This window comes from Balaenoptera ricei, chromosome 10 (genome assembly GCF_028023285.1).
Source record: "Balaenoptera ricei isolate mBalRic1 chromosome 10, mBalRic1.hap2, whole genome shotgun sequence".
Lineage (NCBI taxonomy): Eukaryota > Metazoa > Chordata > Mammalia > Artiodactyla > Balaenopteridae > Balaenoptera > Balaenoptera ricei.
The window spans coordinates 42,200,644-42,221,588 of record NC_082648.1 but is presented as its reverse complement, the minus strand read 5'-3'; the positions used below and the strand labels follow the sequence as shown (position 1 = coordinate 42,221,588).

Sequence of the window (20,945 nt, the reverse complement as noted above, 5' to 3'; positions counted from 1 at the left end):
AGGGGAATGAAGGAATTCTTTGGGGTGATGGTTCGGTATCTTGTTTGGGGGGGGTTACATAAGTGTATATATTATTGTTGAAATTCACCAAACAAAACACCCAAGATCTGCATTTTCTTGTTAAGGATAAATCAATTTTAAAAATTGTTTTAAAGCAAAGGTGAGGGAGCTGGTGGGAGTAACCTCCATGACATCTTCTAGGCTCCAATAATCACTATCCTCAGGCATTCTTTTCATCAAGCTACCTCTATACTCAAGAATCCAAAATGACTTATTTATTTATTTATTTACGGCTGTGTTGGGTCTTTGTTTTTGTGGGAGGGCTTTCTCTAGTTGCGGCAAGTGGGGGCCCCTCTTCATTGCGGTGCGCGGGCCTCTCACTATCGCGGCCTCTCTTGTTGCGGAGCACAGGCTCCAGACGCGCAGGCTCAGTAATTGTGGCTCACGGGCCTAGTTGCTCCGCGGCATGTGGGATCTTCCCAGACCAGGGCTCGAACCCGTGTCCCCTGCATTGGCAGGCAGATTCTCAACCACTGTGCCACCAGGGAAGCCCCCAAAATGACTTTTAAAAATCACCTGTCCTGTCAAATCCATATCCTTATTCTGATCTCCTCCATACAAAACTTCCTCCATTAACTTCTCCCACTTCCCACCCTACCAATGTTCTCTGCTCACTGTCCCATGCAGATAATTTGCTCTTTCCTACCTGAATCTCCTTGTGTCCTTACTTCACCTGGATCCTATTCAAGTTCTCTCTGCCCTTCAAATCCCATTTTAAATTAAGGAGCCTCCTTCAGAGAGGCACTCTTGGTCAATTCTAGCCAATTTGAGCACTCTATGTTCCCTGAGCTTTTATGTTCATTTATTGGATAATATGGTGCTTTAATACATCCTGTGTATACCCGCAATAGAAGCAATTTTAATAAAATGAGCAGAGCCTGTGGCTAGGGATCCCTTTGTATTTCTCTGCAGAACCCCCTTCAGAACCTGCACTAAGGGGCCAGATTGTGAAGATTATATGGTATCCAGACAAGGGCAAATAATTGTTTAACCAAGGACCAATGAGAATGATATCGAAGGGAGCTCTGAGGCCCTGCAGGGACCTAGGTGGGCTGTTTGCTTTTCCTCCTTCAAGCACGCAGTTAGTTCAGCAGGGAAGGAACTCGCCCCCACTGAGACAGCAAGTGGCTGAGAGCAAAATTGTATCCTTTTTCTGGTCAGCCTTCCCTCCTCCTTAACCAGTGAGGAAAAGGCCAGCACTGCTCTGAGAGGCGCAGAGCCTGTTCCCAGCGCCCAGGTTTCCATATTGCTGCAAGGACCCGATCTGGGAGGAAGAAAAGGGAGATGGGAGCATTTAAGGCCAAGCAGTCACTCAAGCCTCTTCCCTTAGATTTACACCCAACACGTATGCAGGAAGGCAAATTACAAACACCGACGCTCACAATCACATATACACGTGCACGCCCAGCCCTACAGAAGCAGACACGCATGCCCACGGGTCCGCGTGCACCTACTTAGTTTTCTCTGCTATAGATGCCCCCCATTCCACCCCCGCTCGGCCCAGCCCGGCTTCTCCTACCCCGGCACTGGGGAGGTTTACCGGGCCCGACCCGGCCAGGTCTGGGAAGTCTGTTTCGCTATAGGGGGGAGGGGAGGTCCTTTCCTCCAGGGCGGAAGCGGCGCGCTCGGGCCGGGCGGACCGAGCTCTCGTCCTGGGAACATCTGGAGGGGGCTGGGAGGGGCGCGCATCCAGGGTGAACGTGGATTGGCTGCGCGGGAGGGGGAGGCGGGGTCTGAGCGAGGGGCGGGGCTCACTGGCCCCTTTAAAGCCTTGACATCAAGAGGCGGCCCCAGCACCCCCCTTTTTCTCTGCCCCCCGCCCCCGAGCCGCGGCCATGGACCTGGCGGATCCGGCCTGCCCTGGCCCAGCTCAACACCTGATTTCGGTGAGTTCTGGGCCCACTTGCGATTTAAAGGGCGGCGAGGCGAGTGGGGGGTGTCTGTAAGCCCGGGCTAGGGGTGAGAGATATGGAGGGTAAGGCTCTCGTGGCAGCCTTGGGTCGGAGAGGGCGGCGTGGCTTCCTGCCGGACCTCGCTGGCGTCCCCTCCCTCCCGCCTCACTCACGCCGAGGGGTCCGGCCGCGACTCTGTCCACCCCCACCCCACCCCCTCCCGCCCCTCGCGCCATCCTCGCGCACACTCCGTGGCCCCGGAAGGGAAACTTTCCGGAGAGGGGGATGTTCCGGGGGCCGGTCTACCGCCCCCTTTGAAAGCACTGACCTTGCCCCAGCTGCGCACCCCACCCCACCCGCATCCCATCGTACGGGTGCCGCTTAGCGGTGCCGGGTTGTTGCGCGGGGGAGGCTCTCCCCAAAGCGCAGGCGCGTAGACGAGCCTCGGGCTTCTCTTCGCACTCCTTGCTGTCTCCGTGGCCTGGGGCGGTAGGGTGTGGGAGAGGTGGGGGGAGGCGGAGAGATCGGGGTCTCCCGGAACGACCCTTCAGTGGCTCTGAGGGACTGCGGGAAGGAGAAGGGTAGCCGGGCGGGCTGAACACTAAAGAGAGGCTGAGGAAGGGAGAAGGGCTGGGCAGGGAGTGAAGCTAGGACAGCTCTTGCAGGAAAGGCTCTCTGGGTCCTGGCTGCGGTGCCAGAAGAATGCAGAGAATTTATCTGTGCCCGACACTCCACTGGCCTAGGCCGACTAGGAAAGCGGCTGTCTGAACCCCAGCCCCCGTGGTCTCTCCAACCCTGGCACTGCCCCAAGGGCACGGAGGACCCTTACCTCCCACAGGCCTGGTTTTCCAGGTGTCTCAGCGCTATCCACCAGCCTGTGCAGCTGCTACTTCTTAAATGCCTGCCTTCCTGAGTAGCCAGGGGTCTTAGGCTGCCCGGTTGTCTGGCTGTAAAGGCAATGCTTCTATGCCCTCCCTACCACTGCTCTCCCTCCCCCACAGGTCCTCCTGCTTAAGCACAGTTGTCTGCCAGAGATAGTGGTGGAAACAAATGCCTGGGACAGGTGTGGTCCTGGAGGACAGTAGCTAAGGGTCAGTGTCTAATGGTTCTGTGGGCAGTACTTGGGGGAAAGTGAACCTAGCCCAATTGCCCTGTTGCAGACCCTCTCTTGCAAGATATGCCAGCTGACTCAGAGACTCCTTGTCTTTCAAGAAAGGAGACACAAAATTCACTTCTCATATTTATTGGGTGCCTGTCTTTCTAAGAACAACGTGGGGTTAGTGGGTTTCTTACCTCAGAGAAACACTTGCATCCCTGTCTAGGGAGATATCCCCACTTGGTTCAACTTTGTTTTCAGTCTATGGTCTGTGCATGAGGTGGTGTGAGCCCTCCAGCATCTCTCTCCAGCTCAGGCCTTTGGAAGAGAGTGAGAACCTGGAGAGGCAGATGGCCTGGGCTGCAGGGAAGAAGGCCCTTCTACAATAGGCAAGCGGAAACCAGTGTGTATGAGGACCAAGCTGTTATCACTGTGCACTGGGAGTCAGAAGCTCTGGTCCCTGCTCCTCATAGGTTGCTGTGTGACCTTAGCCAAGGTAGTTTGCCTCTCTGGTGCTCTTTTCTACCATCTGTAAAATTCAGCAGTTGGATTAGAAAGCGCTACTATTCCTTTCCACTTTTTGACATTGTGTGGCTCCACTGATGAGTGAAATTGGAGGGGAGTAAGGTCCTCCAGCAGGGTGGCTAAGTTTGAAGAAGTAAGTTGCTTAGGAGTAGAACCTTGGGTGGAGGGGCGCAGACTCCCTTATCCTGCCTAAGAATAGCCACTGTGCTGCTCACCCCTGGTGCCTTGGAGTATGAACTGCTGCTGGCTGGGATTTGGCCCACCCATCAAGGCCTCTGGTGAGACATCCTGGCAGGCCAGTCTTTGAGCTGTGCCTTTGGGGAGGAGTTGAGAGAGGAGGAGGCAGCCAAGGGCCAGCAGGGGAAGCAGATTCCCAGGAGACAGTTTGCATCTCAGCTGTTGGGACTTGTTTTAGGATCTGGGCCAGGGAGTACAGCACACTCATCTACCCTGTTATGGGAAGAGGACAAGGAGAGCCCCGCTGCTGTTGCCCATCCCACCCGCTGGCCCTACTCACCTCACCTCTGTACTCACACCCCCAGCTCCCAGGCAAGGGGCGTAAGGAATCTTCCCTGCTGCCCTCGCCCAGCCAGCCTCCCAGACCCTCCCACGCCAGCCAGGCAGCAGCAGGGAGAGGCTGCCGCAACCCCACCTTTCCCAGACTCCTTCCCTCCTGGGGGGTAGAGCTTTCTCAGGAGTCAGACTCTCCAGGTTGGGACTTGCTCTCTAGCCCAAGAACCAAAGGCCTTCACGTTCTCCTTGTTTGTTTTCATCCTTGGCCTCCCAGGTGCTGAGGGGGATGTCAAAGGAGAGGTGGTGGTTAAAAAGGCCGTGGGATCGGTTGGATGTGGAGCACATTCTCCTGCATTGCTTTTCCCTCTGCTAGCTCCCCAGGAGCCCTCTTCCCTGGGCCCTGCTGCCATGAGAGTGAAGCTACAGCAGGAGGTATTTAGGTTAGACCCCAAGGAAACCTTCCTCACTGCTAGAAACCCCTGGGATGGAGAATGGAAGCTCCCAGGAAGGTCAGTTTCCCAGAAAGTGGTTAACAGTGGAGTCCCTGTCAGAGTGAAGGATGTGGCTGTTGCTAGGCAGAGGCTGCCGTTTCCTCTTGGGGTGTGGCTCTGAGGCCAGCCAGCCAGAGGCCCCGTTAGAAGCAGGAGGAGAAAGGAATCTTGCCTGATAGCGAAAGAGGGGTCCCTGGCCCCATCAGCCTTGGGTCACCAGAAGCGCGTCTCTCAGAACAAATGCCGCTTCTGCCCCCGCTTCCCCGGCTCCTCCCCTAATTCACCACCACTACCACTGTCTGCTTTGACAATCCTCACCCAAACCTGGCAGACTCCTCCAGCCCCAGTCTGGCTGCACTAATGGACTGATTGGATTTTCTATACTTGGAGTTTGGGATTTCTGATTGAACATGCAAATTTATGTAAATCAATCTGGGATCTGCCACTACGTCAAAACAACATAGAGTCACAGGCTGGAAGGAATCCTAGAGACAGTCTAGTCCAATGCCCTCATGTTAAAAATGGGGAAACTGAAAAAAAAAAAGGTGGGGAGGACACTGAAGTCTAGAGGGGGAAGTGATTTGTACAATGATGAGTGTTAGAGGCAGGGCTCCTGACTCCGGTCTAGTGTTTTACATTGTACCATTCTGCCTTAATTTCTTGTGCATGAGGGGGCCTGGCCAGATTTAAGGCAGAGAGGGCAGTTCTTGAACCTGAGATTGTGGAGAGCTGAGCCCTTAGGGGTCAGAGTGTTATCTCAGGGTACCCCATGGGCTCTGGCCAGCTCTCTTAACATGCTGAAGAAAAACAACTTCAAATTCCTTAGAATAACACCCTTAATGTTTTTCCCTAGGTCCTACCCTGGAGGGTTGGTAGACAAGGTCTTTGGTTGCTCCCTGGCTTGGCACTTATGGTTCCCCAGAGCTGAGATTGTGTCTGTTCCCAGCATCTCTCACAGTACCAAGCACGTAGTAGGCTGCAGATGGATCTGCACAAGCAATGCCTCCATCTTTACATTTCATCCACATTTCAAGTGTGTGCTGCTTCCCTCCATGGCCACAGTGGGAAAAGATCTTTGGTCTTCTGTGACCACCCTCCCCTCCTCTCCTGGAGGAGGCACAGACCAGCTGAGCCTCCTCTGCCGGTTTCTAAAGCAGTGACCGACTAGGCAGGCCTTGCTGTAGAAAAGATCTCATTATTTTAAGGTCAGTGCCAAAGGTGGGTGGGGGCCACCGAGATGGGCTTGGGTCCCAAAGAAGCAGTCTCCCCACTTGACATGATTTTGATCTGACCTACCCACCTGGCTGCCAGGTGCCTCCTGCTCCCACTTCATGGACTGCGCCTGTCACATGGGGCTATTTGGAGAGCTGAGCCCTCACTTAGCCTGTAGTGCCTGTGCACGTTGCAGAGATGGCGGAGACGCTCAAAGCAGCTGTTGGCCTGCTTTACAGTGCTTTGGGAGAGTAGTGTTTTGGCTCAAGATCAGAGCCCTGGACTCCCTGCCAAGGCTTCCACCAGGCCCTGGCAGCCTGGGGAGGGGGCTTGGGGCACATATTTGGGGTCTTCCTCACCTTCACCCCAAACCCAGGTCTGGCTGACCCTGAAAGAAGTGCCCTTGTCTTCAGCACCTTCCCAAAGCACGACAGATATGAAGCCAGCACCTCTAGTTCCTCACTGCCCAGTGGCCCTCGGCACCTGTATCCTTAGCTCCGTATGAGCCAGATCTTTCTCCCGGGGCCTCAGTTTCCCAGTCTGTGCTGATGGATTAATAAGACATCATCACTGGGGTGTGGCACCTGCTTGATAATTAACGTTTTCCCTACTCTGGGAGTTACACAGATGGAAGAGGCCTGAGGAGGCCAGGTTGTTATTAAGGTGAATTATCATTGCTGCTATTCCTGATTTCTAAAAATCCAGCAGCGGCTGAGAAGAGCCCAGTCAGGCACAGCTCCCTGAACCTTATGCTGGTCCTTAAGCTCTGGGAGTTCTCCAGGACTCGCTAAGCTTTAAAAAAAAAAAAAAAAAACTATAGGTATTTTAAAAGGAGAGACGCTTCATTCTGCTGCTCATGCTATTGCCTGCAAGACTTGAGTGGTGAGTGCTGCTTGGGGTGTTGGTCTGCAGTTCTCACTATAATGCAGGGCTTGAAATTGTCCCTCCCTGAAGACCCTCTGGGTAGGAGAATGATGAGGTCTTTCCTGGAGGGGAATGTGAGAGGCCCTGGAATTCCTGGGGTGTGGCCCTGGGGTTCTCAGCAGCTGCTGTTCCAGGGGCTGATTCATTTCACTCCCAGCTGGCTTGATGTGAGGGCTGTAATTGGCCCTTTTGTGTGAAGATCTGTTGAGACACCCCCAGAACCTGCCCGCGGAAGCCCCGGGCACTTCAGGAGTCCTTTACCCTGCCTTACCCCCACCTGCCCCAAACCTTCCCCTTGCCCAAGCTCCCACTTCTGCCTCTGCCCTTGGCCAGACCTTACCCCCTTCCCAAGGGTAAGAATGAACCCAGCTCTTATCCAGGCGGAAGTAGCCCTGACTAACTTCCTTTTTTTTTTTAAGATTTATTTATTTATTTTTTTGGGCTGCGTTGGGTCTTCGTTGCTGCACGTGGGCTTTCTCTAGTTGCAATGAGTGGGGGCTACTCTTCATTGCGGTGCACGGGCTTCTCATTGCGGTGGCTTCTCTTGTGGCGGAGCACGGGCTCTAAGTGCACGGGCTTCAGTAGTTGTGGCTCGTGGGCTCTAGAGCGCAGGCTCAGTAGTTGTGGCGCATGGGCTTAGTTGCTCCACAGCATGTGGGATCTTCCCAGACCACGGCTCGAACCCGTGTCCCCTGCATTGGCAGGCGGATTCTTAACCACTGCGTCACCAGGGAAGTCCCCTAACTTCTGAATAGTTTGTTGCTACCAGTGCCCACCACAGCGGGGGCTAGGGGTCCTCTCCCCTAGGTCCGGGAGAGATTGCTGGGAAGAAAGAGAGTAAAGACACTGGTGTTCCTTGGCCAGACCCCACACTCATCTGTCTAGACCTCCTCACCCCTCCCTTGTCCTGGGGCCTGGTCCTTACTTCCTAACATGGGAAGAAGAGAGTAGATGGCCCCATCTGGGAGGGGCTTTAGAAATCACCTGGTCAAGTGGTTATTCCTTCTAACTGTTTTTTGTTTTATATTCTTTTATTTTTTCACTAGATTTTTTTTTTACATAGTCCAAAGATCAAAATGATACAAAAAGGCATACATTGAGAAATCTCATTCCCCCCTCCACCCCCTTCTCCCTCCATACATAATCACTTATTAATTTCTTACATATCCCTTGTTTTTTAATACAAAAATAAACACAAATATATATTCTTTCCCCACCCCCCTTGCCCAAAAGATAGCATATAGAATATACTGTCTTCATCTGTCACCAGTTGGCAGTATCTGCGTGTACAGAGATTTCTTCTGCCACCATGTCGGGACTCTGGTTTCTGACCTTCATCACCCACCTCAGGGTCCCCCAGTCGACCTCAGACCAGGAGCAGGGTTCATTTACCTTCATATGCCAAACTTCATTCGGATGCCAAAACCAAGGAATTCTCAAGCTATGGCCAGCTCTTACTAAGTACTAGGTGTGGTGCCAGACTCTGGGGGTACAGTGGTGATCCCAGAAGTCCATGTTAACCAAATAATTAAACAGTTATAAAGTTACAGCTGTGATGGGGGCTGCACAAAAAGGACAAGTACTGTGAGACCAGATAATCAGAGGCCCTACCCACCTTGGTGTGTGAAGGATGTGCGTGTGTTAGGGGCAGGCACGTGACACAGCACAGAGCTGGGGCAGGAGTCTGGGGCCAGGGCTGCAGAAGTGGTACCACGTGACCTGGGAAGCTGGGTTTCTCAACTTGACTTCAGTGGTGTCTCTTCTCCCCACTACCCCAGTCTGTGGGATGTCCTGGACCCCTTGAGTTTTACTGTGTCCAAGACAAGAGGCCCCCTTCTCTGCCAGATGGTGCTGAAAATGCCTACTCCCCTGCCTCCACCCCACTGCCTTCTGTTTCCCCAGCTCTGGGCCTGTGGGCTCCTGAAGCTAGAGCCTTCCTTTCCATTGCAGGCTGAAGGGAAGTTGGGGGGTGTTTGCTTCTCACTTCCTCTGTAGACAGCACCTCACTTCCTGTCCCCGGGGCTAGAAGAAGGCTAAAGCTCTTGGCTTTGCTGTCCCTTCCTCTCTACCCTCCTTGCTTTCCTGGGAAGCCTGTGGGGCCCATAGGAGGAAGGCAGCATCAAATCCAAGGGCTTCTCCCTAAAGGCCCTGCCGGGCTCCTCACCCCCACGTCCCCCACCCCACACAAGGGGACCTCTCTTCTCAGATGCAGTCCATTTCCAGACGTGATCTCATCCTCCTCTTCTATGCCCTCTGGGAAGAGAGGAGTCAAGAGAGAGAGCTCACCCCATTTGACAGATAAGAAAACTGAGTCGGGGGTTTCTAGGCTTCATCTAGGGGCATGCAGTATGGCTGAGCCAGACTGGAATCAAGGAAGCCTGACTCCCATTTATGGGCACAAACGAGCAGAGCCTAGTCGGAATTGTGGGTGAACCAGAGCTACTTTCTCCTCTCAAGAGCAGAGCTGGCAGCTTAAGAGGTCACCTATGGGCTCTGGCCAAATGGCACCCACTGAGTCAACACTAAAGCTGCCTGGACAGGAAGACACTTGGTTGGCCAGAGCCCGTTCCCTTTGAAGAAAGAGGCCAGGATATGACGCCTGCGGGAGTGAGCACTAGGGACTGAGCATGGGGGGCTGGCTGAGTGTATGCCCAGCTCTTTGGGCCTGCAGGTGTAGCCTGAGAGCCAATAGGCTGTGCAGCCTCCCAGGCCCTTTTTCTCTTGGATCGGAGAGCAAATAGCTGAAGTTGCAGTTGTCAGCTCTGGTATGGGCTCCAGGAACCTCTGTGCCTCTGTTCCTCCTGTGGGGCCCAGCATGTGTCTCCGGTTACACCCAGGATGTTGAAAAGATGCTGACTCTCCTGTTCGGTCAGGGGGTAGGAGATGAGTTGGTAACTGGCATGGGCCAGGGGACCAGGAAACACTCACCTTCAAATGCCCTTCAGTCCAGCTGTACTGAGTCATTCTGTTTCCATACACACCCGGAGACTTCTGCCTCCTGCTGCCTGGAATGACCCCCTTCCCTTTTCCTTGTAGCTAAACCCTATCTGTCTATAAAGGCTGAGTTCCCTAGATGCTCAAATTCTGAAAAACTGTTCCAGCTTAATATTTCTCTCCTGATTTTTAAAGTTCTCCAAAGACTTCTCTTGTGGAACGTCCTTCACAGTACAGCTATTTACCTACATGTCTTACATCCTCTACTAGTCTGAAAGCTCCAAGAAGTCTGAAAAGAACTGACCCATCTCTAAATTGCGTCCCAGTACCCAGCACTGTACCTCCCACTGAGTGATCTGTCCAGAATATTTGCAGAATGAATAGATTAGTCCCTTTGCCAGAGGGCATCACTGAGACCTGGGGAGAAGGTTGAGAGCTTGGAAAAGGTCATATCAATGTTCGGGACAAATCTGAAAATGTCCTTGCTCACCTCTCAGTGTGGCTTGTCATATGGACTTTCAGAGCCACTTGGGTTGGGGGCCGTCACTGGGGATCTTTAAGGGAACCTGATGAGTCCACTGTACCTTCTCACCTGTCCTGTCTTTCTGGTCTTTTTCTGCCTGGAATGAAAGGAGATCACCAAGTTCAGGACCTCGTTGGCAGGAGCAGTGCCCTGGCAGGAAGTAGGAGGGGAAAAACGAAATATAAGCAGGGCCCCTCCTCAGGGAGCTCCCCTTCTAACAGCATGGAAGTTGCCCCTTCTCTCAGGGAGTACTAGAGAACAGGATGCATTACAGTTTGAAATACTGATCCTGCAGGAGGCACTTGAAGAGAGATCCCAACATGGGCCACGTCAGTCCAGGATAGCTTTTCAGAAGAATATTGCTCTGCGGCCAGCCCAGGGCAGGGCTTCCAGGGCCATGTTGAGGGCTTTTATCTGTCCCCAAAGCAGTAGGAGGTCACGGGAAGATTTGAAGCAGGAAGGACGCAATCAGATTTACAGTTTTAGAAAGAAGATTGCTAGAGCTCCTTTGGAAAAGAGATTGTGGCAGGGAAAATACAAGATCAGCCTGGAACATCTTCTCGTGCCAGAAAGTAAGCAAATGTTAAAAAATAAATAAATAAACATTTTTTTTTAATGGAGGCATGTTGAAAGGACACAGGAGCCAACCTGAAAGCATGGCCAAAGCTGGAATTTAAGCAGTAAAATAAGTGGTGATGATAATATTGGATTAAAATCCAAAGAATAAAATAATGCCTGTGAGTCCATACTCATACAAATATGGAATTAAGTAAATAAATGGGAGTGAAGAGACAGCTTTTTCTTACAGAAAACTTCCAATTAATAAATTACAAGGAATGAGGGAAATCGAAAATTATTGTTAGGGCACCATAGTAATTGCTGCAAGCAAGATCCACTGATGAATCCTAAAATGAGTGGGTGAAAATTTAAGCAGAAACAGGATTTTGCACGGTCACAAAGTATTGCCCTCCCCCCAAATATTTATTATTACAAAAGAAAAAGTATGTTTTCATTTTACAGTACAGAAACACACTAGTAGACGCCACCTAACCAAGTGATCAAGGTTAACATCACCAGTAATAAGACATCTCAGCATCATGTATACACAGCCCCTGATAGAATGCACTGAGAAGGGCACATCACCTCTGTGATATTCTTTCCCAAAATCCATAACCTCAATCTCATTGGAGAAAACATCAAACAAACTCATATTAGGAAATATTCTCCAAAGTACTGACCAGTTACCTTCCAAAGTGTCAAGGTCGTAAAAGACAAAGACTGGGAATTCCCTGGCGGTCCAGTGGTTAGGACTCCGCGCTTTAAGCACAGAGGGCTCGGGTTCGATCCCTGGTCGGGGAACTAAGATCCTGCAAGCCGCTTGGAGCGGCCAAAACAAAGACCAAGGAACTGTCATGGATCATAGGAGACTAAGGAGTCATGGTGATTAAGTACAATGTGGGATCCTGGATCGGATCTTGGGATAGAATACCAGTGGAAAGGGCATCAGTGGAAAAACTGGTTAAGATCCAAATGAAGTCTGTGGGTTGTTTTTTTTAAATATTTATTTATTTGTTTATTTATCTATTTTGGCTGCACTGGGTCTTAGTTGTAGCATGAGGGATTTTTAGTTGTGGCATGTGGACTTCTTAGTTGCGGCATGCGGACTCTTAGTTGCAGCATGCATGCGGGATCTAGTTCCCTGACCAGGGATTGAACCCAGGCCCCCTGCATTGGGAGTGTGGAGTCTTACCCACTGGACCACGTGTGGGTTTTTTTTTAAATTGTTTTGCTAATGAATGATGTAGAACAGTGAGAACATGCTGCTATGTCTGTTTGTTTTTTTTAAGGTATACACACATACACTCACAAATAAATAACACAGAAGAAGAGGTGGAAGATAGCTGCAGAGAGTGGTAGACAAGGGAAACGTTGTCCAGGAGGAAGTGGTCACTATCAAGACAGAGAAAAGACAACCACAGAATAGGAGCAAACATTTACAAATCATATATCTGATAAGGGACCTGTGTTCAGAATATATAAAGAATTCTTACAACTCGACAGTAAAAAGACACATAACCCAACTAAACAATGGGCAAAGGGATCTGAATAGACTTGTCTCCAGGGGAGATATACAAATGGCCAATAAGCCAATGAAAAGATGCTCAACATCATCAATCGGAGAAATATAAATCAAAACCATAAAAATCACTTCAGGACTTCCCTGGTGGTGCAGTGGTAAGAATCCGCCTGCCAACGCAGGGGACAAGGGTTCGAGCCCTGGTCTGGGAAGATCCCACATGCCGCAGAGCAACTGAGCCCGTGGGCCACAACTGCTGAGCCTGCGCTCTAGTTTCCGTGCCCCGCAACAAGAGAAGCCACCTCAATGAGAAGCCCGCACGCTGCAACAAAGAGTAGCCCCCACTCGCCGCAACTAGAGAAAGCCTGTGCACAACAACAAAGACCCAACACAGCCAAAAAAAAAAAAAAATCACTTCACATTTACTAAGGTGACTTAGAATCAGAAAATCAGACAATAACAAGTGGTGAGGATGTGGAGAAATTGCAGCCCTCACACATTGTTGATGGAACTCTAAAATGGTGCATCCACTTTGGGAAACAGTTTGGCAGTTCCTCAAAAAGTTAAACCTAAAGTCACCATACAACCCAGCAATCCCACTGCTAGGTGTATACCCAAGAGGAAATGAAAACATCCATCCAGACGATTTGTACACTGGTGTGTACACTGCTTAGAGCAGCATTATGCATAATAGCCAAAAAGTGGAAACGGTTCAAATGTCCATCAGCAGCTGAATGGATAAACAAATTGTGGCATAGCCATACAATGGAATATTATGTGGCCATAAAGAGGAATGTAGTACTGATACATGCATCAACAGAGATGAACCTTGGAAACATTATGCAGAGTGAAAGAAGCCAGTCACAGAAGACCAGCTATTGTATGATTCCATTCATATGAAATGTCCAGAATGGGGAAATCTATAGAGACAGAAAATGATTAGTGGTTGCCTTGGTTTGGGTGTGAGGGGCTGGTAACTAAGGAGTAATGAAAATGTTCTAAAATTGACAATGGCCATGATTGTATATATCGGTGAATATACTGCAAACCCCTGAATTGTACACTTTAAATGGGTGAGTTGTGTGGGAGTTGAACTATGTCTCAAAGCTTTAAAAAACGTAGTCCAGCAGGAAGTGGCCACCAGAGGCATTTGTGCTTGAGAAGGCAATGGGGACTGAAAAATATTGTAGGATTTAGCGTTGTGGCAGTTACTGCTGAAGTTTGACCAGGTTGAGGAAGGAGTGAGAAGTGAGGATGGCTTTTTTTGAGAAGTTTGGCTGTGAAAGGCAAAAGAGGGCAGTATCTGGAGAAATGTCAGGGGGAAATTATTTTTAAGATGAAAGGTACCTGAGAAGTTGTAAAGGTAGATGGGAAAGATCCCTTCAGGAAGTAGACCCTGAAGACATAAATGGGGAGGGTCTGGGGTAGGAAGGACTGGCCTTGCCTGGGAAAAGGGCAGCCCCTCTGCTGTAACAGGAGGAGAGAAGGAAGTACAGAGGATTCCGATGGGGCTGGGACTGTGGTGGTGGGAGGTTTGAGGGGTTTCCCCTCTGCTGGCTTCAATCCGCTGGGGAAGCGAGGGGAGGTGGTAGACCAGAAGTCTGAGGCGATTGGCGAGGGTGTGAGGTAGTCGTTGCAGAGAATGAGAGAGCAACTCTAAGCCTTGGTAAGAGTGCCAGCAGGACTGCCCATGTGGCTGAGATGGCCTTCCTTTGGTGAAGAGAGAGTGAGAAATAGTGTGAGCAAAAGCCTGGGGACAGGAGTGTTAAGTCCTGTCCTTCCCTTCCCTTCCCTACTCTAGACTGGAAAGAAGCATTGACCTCGAATGCTCAAGTCAAGGAATCCCAGGGATCTTCTAACTTCGCTGTCCAGTATCGTCGCCAGCAGCTGCATATGGCTATTTAAATTTAAAATTCAGTTCCCCAGTTGGACTGGCTGCATTTCAAATGCTCAGTAGCCATGTGTGGCTGGTGGCTACCATATTGAACAGCATGGAATAAACATTTTCATCATCACAGAAAGGTCTACTGGACCACACTGTTCTAAGAAAAGTGATTCTTTTCAAACTATTGAGTCTAAGGACCCTTCTACAATATAAAAATTGAAGACCCCAAAGAGCTTTGATTCATATAGATTGTACCTATTGACATTTACTGTCATACAAATTAGAACTGAGAGTTTTAAACATTTATTTAATTCATTTAAAAGTAACAATAAACCCATGTTAACATATTTTATGAAAAATAATCATATATTTTCCAAAACAAAAAATAGTGAATGGCATTGTTCTTCATTTTTGCAAATCTGTTATGTCTGACTTAATAGAAGGCAGCTGGATTCTCATATCGGCTTCTGTATGAAATCTGTCGTGTTATCACATATCACGTAGTCTCTGGAAAATGCCACTATATACTCATGAGAGAATGAGAGTTAAAAAGGTAAATAATGTCTTAGTGATATTGTGAAAATAATTTTGACCCTGTAGATTCCTTGAAAGGGCCTCGGGGTCCCTGGACCACACTTTGAGAACCACTGTTCTAGAACAACCTCCACTTGGCATGAAGGAACTTATCCTTGAGAAACTGAGTGATTTGCCTAAAGTCACACAGCAAATAAATTGCATTGTTGGGACTAGAAGCCTTCTGCCTTCTGGTCTGAGGCTTTTTCCAGTACCCTTGGCCGGGCTAGGATGGGCCTGCTGAGCTTTTGGGAGTGGGGCCTGGGCTTCTTGGCTGCAGAACCCCTGGTGTGTGGCCCTATAAATAAACCCATTGTGTCTGTCGGAGCCCCTTCCCTCTCCCCACCCCCAGCAGTTGCTTTTATTGTTGGGTTATGCTGTGAACAGGGAACGTTGAGGATCTGGGGGAGGAGAGATAAAGGGTATTGAAATCTATAAGCCTTTTGAGCTCATAACACTACTGCCCTTCCTCCTGCCCTGCCTGGAAAGGCAGGGGACTGGCCTACTGTCAGTTTGTAAGAACCTATACCATGGTCTGGAGGTTCTTGGAGTGCCTGTGAAGAGGAAGTTGGAGGAGGGGTGCAGTGGGCCCCTTCCCCACGGACACTTGCCTCTCAGAAGGGCTATTGTGTCTTGGGGCCAGTTGTCAGGAGGAGGAAAGGAAATTCTTGTCTGCCTCTTTCCCTGAGGGGGGAGGAGACCAGTTGGAATACTTAGGGCTAAAAGATGCTTTAGGCCAGATTAAGGTGGCCACTTTCAGGCTAGGAATGCCCTGGGGCCTCAGTCCTCATTTTCCTCCCCACACCCCAGGGCAGCGCAGGGCTGATCTAGTCTGGAAAGCAGTGCTTGCTGTGGGTGAAGAAGTGGCTGTTTACAAGTAGACTTTTGGGTGTGACTGGGATTTCAGAAAGCAGCTGGGGGATGGGGGGAGCAGAGGGGAAATGGTTGTGTTACGGATGATTCTGTTATTAAAGTGAGCTCCATCTCTGCCTTCCCACAGCTGCCCACCCCTCCCCCACCTCCTGGCCCCTTGCTTTTTTCCCTAGAGGACTCCGGGGGGAACAGCTGGTGAGTGAGGGGCTCATCAGGGCCCAAAGGCCTTGGCTAAGGGCCAGGGTAAGGGAGCCTGGAGGACAGGCTTGCTGCCATCTCTCTGGCCCCTTCCTCCCAGGTCTGGACTCTGAGTTTAGGGAGGGGTCTTGCCGGTGCCCGGGCTGGGGAGGGGGTGGGAGCTGCAGAGTCTACACCTTTGATCTGGCTGACTGAAAGGCCAGGACAGTCCCATCTTTTGGGGCTGGGGGGCCTTCCATGAGTGACTAGGCTGAAGAGATAGTGGTCACCCAGATTCACTCAGGGATGGGGCTGTACCCACCTCATCCCTGGGTTACCCAGAAACCCCCTGAGCAGCTGTTCCCCCTTCCCTGTCTCTGAAGGAGGGCCAGAGAGGCTCTGCTCTTCCTCCCTTCCTCCCCCTCCCTCCCCTCGGCACTGAGGTCACCTCCCTCTGAATCAGGCTTTTGCGGGGGCGGGGTTGCCCGTTGGCAGTTCTGGTGGGAGAAGCCTCCCATTCAAGCTCGAGCTCCCACCCACTGCAGCTCCATCCCTACCCATCCTGGCCAGCATCATGTGTTCCAGACCTACATCCACCATGTGGGATATGGTGTGGGACCACCAGAGGAAAGCCTGAAGCCAGGGCCATCCTGAAAAACCCAGGCCAGGGCTTTTCCTGGGCCCCAGGTGGGCTGAGCACAGAAGCTGTGAGTAGCAGTTGTGGGGCCTGAGGGAGGACGAGGGTGCTCGGCCCTGGGGAGGTGGGTCCCACTGACCCTGCAGGGACAGCCACTGGGGAACCGACCTGAGTTTTTTTGTTTTTGTTTTTGTTTTTTCTCATGAGATTTGGGTCGAAAACCCAGACTCTGAAGGGCCAAATTCCTAATTGGGCTCAGATTGGGAGCTAGAGGTGGTATTATCTCTCTCGATCTTAATGTTCCCTAGAGGAGGGTAAAGACGCAGGAAGTTTTCTTTTCACCATAGAAATCTTGAGCTCACACTCACCCTGCTCACAGCGTGCGTGTCTCCCCAGCGCCAAGTTTAAATGCAGGCCTCTTCCGAGTGACTCAGCATCCCAAGCTGACAGCTTCCTGCCTGCCCTCTGCTTGTGGCCCTGCAGACACAGAGAAAACCCGTCGCCCTGAGTTGGCCGGACCACTTTGGCAGAGGGCAGAAAACTTCTCCCCAAGGTGGGGCTGAGTCACAGCCTGCCTTCAGCCGACATTTCCGGAGCCTCTCCCAGGCCCTGCTCAGGATACGGAGGCCGACCCCCATGACCGAGCTGTTGCACTTAGGGGGCTTGTCCCTTGGAGGGTCTCCCCTAGGTCACAGTGGGACTCAGGCCTCCCTGCCCTGGGATCCCCAGGGGCTCAGATCAGGAGGGTGGCAGTAGTTGGCTTTGTGGGGTGTGTTGGGTCCCTGCCCTCCTCAACACACGAAGCCACATATACCTACCTACTCCACAGCCAGCCCTCACAGTCTGGGCCTCATGCCTAAGCTGGATGCTTTTTTATTTTTATTTTTTTTAATTTTATTTTAGGAAAAGATACCCTCCTAAACCACCTTGACCCTTAGTTTGGTTTTTGTTGTGTGAAGAAAACAAAGACTCGAGGTTTCTACTGTTTTATCTTTCCCTTTTCTGGCCTCCAGACACTGCCCTGTTCATCCTACTCCCCTCCTTCATCCCCCTGGTTTTTTTCACACTCCCCACCCCAGCCCCTCTATTCCTGGAGGTGTCCACTGGGGAACTAAGTGGTGAGGGGGCTGAGGGGACGCTGGTGATCTGTGGGGACAGGCCTCTCCTAGAGCAGTGGGAGCCTCTGCCTGGCAAGAGGATGATGGCCCAGAGATGGGTGATGTGGGGTGGCCTGGAACTGGTCCAATGGTGGAGGTAACCCGAGGCCTTTTTTAGTTTTAACCCCTATTTGTGTATGTGGGAAGGAGGATTTTTCCTGAATTTTTTTCGTTTCTTTTGAGGCCTGTCCATTTCTAAATATATCAAGCATGATAATGTTGCAAGCAAAATGAAGTTATACTTGATACATTTTTATGACGTTAAAATAACAAAGGACTTTAGATTGTGGCAGAGTGTTAAAAATAAGCATTACACAGTTTTTCCTTTTATTCTGGTTTTCAGAAGCCCCCTTCCCATTATTGTGCACACATGCTTGTTCTCTCTCCCTCCCCCACCCAACCCAGAAAGGAGCATTCTCCCTTTCTGCTGTTACCCTTTCTCTTTCTAGGGTATCAGGCAGAGAAGAATGAGGACTGGGCTGGCCCTGCAGCTGGAGGGCTGGCAGGGAGGGGGTTGGAGAGGAAGAGGCCCCTGAGGGCAGGGGAGAGGGGCAGCACCTCACATCTTCAGGAGACCCTCCTGCTCAGACCCCCAGGGTGAGGGGCCTGGGACTCAAGAGTCCACTTGCAGGTGAACCGCTGAAGTAGCAGTGGGCTCCAAAACGTGAAAAGCCTCCATTTATTGAGTCCATGCAAGACACTCGACATACGTTATCTCACTTCATGCTCCAACAACCCTTTGGACTAAGTATTCTGATCCCCATTATACAGGTGAGGAAACAGATTTTGCAGAGTCAGATTCTAACCCAGATCTCTCTAACTGCAAAGCTCCGAGAGCACTGGGACTAACTACACGGAGCACACAGTACCACGTGTGTGTACAGAGAGGCTGCATAGGAAGGGGGGACCCAGGCCCGTCCACTGTGCTTTGTGAACCTGCCATATGATGTGGGCGGCATCCTTTGCCTCTGGAGCCTGCTTCAGACCAGGCTGGCACCCCCGCCTTGCCCTCCTTTTACAAGGTCGATAGGAGAATCAGATGCGATTGATGATGCATGAGAAAGTGCCAGCACACAGGATGCACTCTGGGTATGTGGGTGTAGCTTCCTGTGCCTCAGTTTCCTCATCTCACATATAGGTGTGGATAATAGCACTTAATTCCCTTTGTGGTTATGAGGATTAAAGAAGAATTTTGGAAGGGCTGTGTGGCTGTTCATTCCCCTCTGGCTGAGAGCTGGGGACGTTTGCACTGGCTCTTTCCTCTGCCTGGAATGCTTTTCCCATTCCAGGATTTCATCCAGCCTTCATTCAGGTCTCTGCCTTGCTGTCACCTCCAGAGCCTTCTTGGAGCCTGATGTCTGTTCATTGGTTTATCTGGTATTACCTGCCTCCCCCAATAGAATGGGAGCCTCATAAAGGCAGGGCTTTCTCTGGCTTGTTTATCCCTATGGCCCAGGATGCCAGGCAGCAGGAACCCAATAAATGCACGGCTGACATCGTCTCCCTCTGTGTCTCCACAGGCAAGGTGACCATTCTGGCTGCTTGCATGAGTGTGCCAGCCTGGGTGAGAAGGCAGAGACAGGTGAGAGGCTGTGGAGACTGTGCACGCTGATGGTGGGGACTGGAGGAGGAGGGCTGGGGTGGGAGAGGCCGCCCCTGTGCCCCACGGGAGGGAAGAGCATTCAGAGGCCTGGTAGCTGCCGAGAGCTCCTCTCTTCCTTGGTCCAAAAGTGCTAAGCCCCTTTTGTGGGAGCTGCAGTGGGTCAGGGAGGCAAGTAGTTGGTGGTAGACTGGGGGCCTCCAACCTTTTATGTTAGGAAGGGTTTCCCATCTACTGGAAATTTCTACAATATTTGTGCAGAGGAAGGAAATGAGTACTTTCCTCTAGCTGAGAAATTGAAACTCAAATGGAAGGTGAAGACTAGTCAGGTAAAGCCAGTCACTATGGCAACAGTTTGGGGGCGGGGGGGGGTGGGGATCACATAATGCGATACAGGTCAGAACCCTGGTTCTGTGTGCTCAGGCAGTGACACACTAGTCTGTACGGCTGTCAGTCTGTCTCTTATACGCCACGTATCACACCAAGAAGTGTGAGTGTGGACAGTGAAGTGAAGACAGTGTCCCTGCCCTCACAGAGCTGACAGTCTTGGGGGACAGTCACAGAGCCGTGCGGGAGCAGTACCTGACCCGGCCTTGGAGTGGGGGCCCTGGAGAATGAATAGGAAGGAGCTGGCCAAGCGGTAGGGGGGTAGGTGTCAAGAGACCCCTGCGGAGGGCCCCACGTGCACAGAGGCTGGTCCCCCGGGGCCTCGCTGCAAGCAGGGAGTCTTGGAGGCATGCAGACCACCTCCCACTCTGCCCGAGAGGATACCGGGCGCCAGTCTGAGGCCAGCGTCAGCGGAGAATTCAGGTTTCTTGGCTCCTGGCCAGTGTCTGTGTGACCTGTGAGAGGGCGAAAGCAATTACAGGGTTTTATAAAACAATGGTCTCTGTTCTTGAGATGGGGAGAGTGTGTCTATGTGTCTGTCCCGTGAGCAGGAGTCTTAGCCTGACCCTGAGTTGTTACAGTGTCCGTGGCACGGGGGTCACACTGATCCAAACTCCGAGAATACTGACAACGTTCGTCTCTGTCCTCCTCCTCCTCCGCTCACCTCCCCGTGCCCTGGAGTAGCCTGCCGGGGCTTCTCTCACTTGTCCCCAGGGCCTGATGTCGGAGGCCATGGACCAGCCGGCCGGGAGCCCTGGAAACCCGAAGCCAGGAGAGGGTGGTGAGGGCAGCGTGGAGCCGGGCACCTGCCAGGAGCTCCTGCACCGGCTGCGGGAGCTGGAGGTGGGCCACGGGGCGGCGGGGGGCAGCAGTGCTGGCCAGAGTCCTGGGGCGCTTGGGTGGGTTCTGGGGTGTGGGGGGACCTTCCTCTCAGGCCGCTTTGCCAGGCTGGAGCAGAGCTGAACGTTTCTTTAGCAGAGCCCCTCTGAGAACCCCTTTCCTTGCTCTTCGCTCTGCAGCCTGTGTGCCAGCTCAGGACAAGAGGCGTGCGCAAGGGTGGGGCCATCCTAACCCCCTGAATGTCTCCCTTCTTTACCCCTCTTCTCCCCTGCTTTCATGCCCCTGCTCTAGGAAGGGGGTGGCCGCAGAGGCCACAGAAAGAAGCGTCTCAGGAGTTGAGGGACAAAGACATGGATCCTTAAACTAGGCCTTTTACCACATTCCTAAGACCCGCCCTCCTCCCTCCAGGCTCCTCTGCCCTCTCCCCAGGGAAATAAGGGTTACTTTTGGCACCTCCCACCTTCGGTCCTCCTGGTTGCTGTGTCTCCCCAGCCCCTGCAGCCTCACTGACTGAAGTTGGGGTAACAAAAAACCAGCCATCTCAGCTCTGCCTTCTTCATGCCCTGGGC

The 20,945-nt window shown here is 51.6% G+C and overlaps 1 protein-coding gene across 8 annotated transcripts in view; it reads left to right on the top strand.

The window, feature by feature from the left end:
* Positions 1–1,848: 1,848 nt before the first annotated feature.
* The window catches only part of NCKAP5L (NCK associated protein 5 like), a 30,610-nt gene continuing 11,513 nt past the window's right edge, over positions 1,849–20,945 (top strand). For 4 of the 8 annotated variants that reach the window (XM_059935852.1, XM_059935853.1, XM_059935851.1 and 1 more), the window contains exons 1-3: positions 1,849–1,946; positions 19,070–19,131; positions 20,221–20,379. In XM_059935852.1, the coding sequence (XP_059791835.1) occupies positions 19,096–19,131; positions 20,221–20,379 (195 nt within the window). In that variant the 5' untranslated portion in view covers positions 1,849–1,946; positions 19,070–19,095. Of the gene's footprint in view, positions 1,947–16,272; positions 16,463–19,069; positions 19,132–20,220; positions 20,380–20,945 lie in introns of those variants that run through there. The other 4 variants (XM_059935850.1, XM_059935856.1, XM_059935854.1 and 1 more) reach the window with 4 other exon arrangements.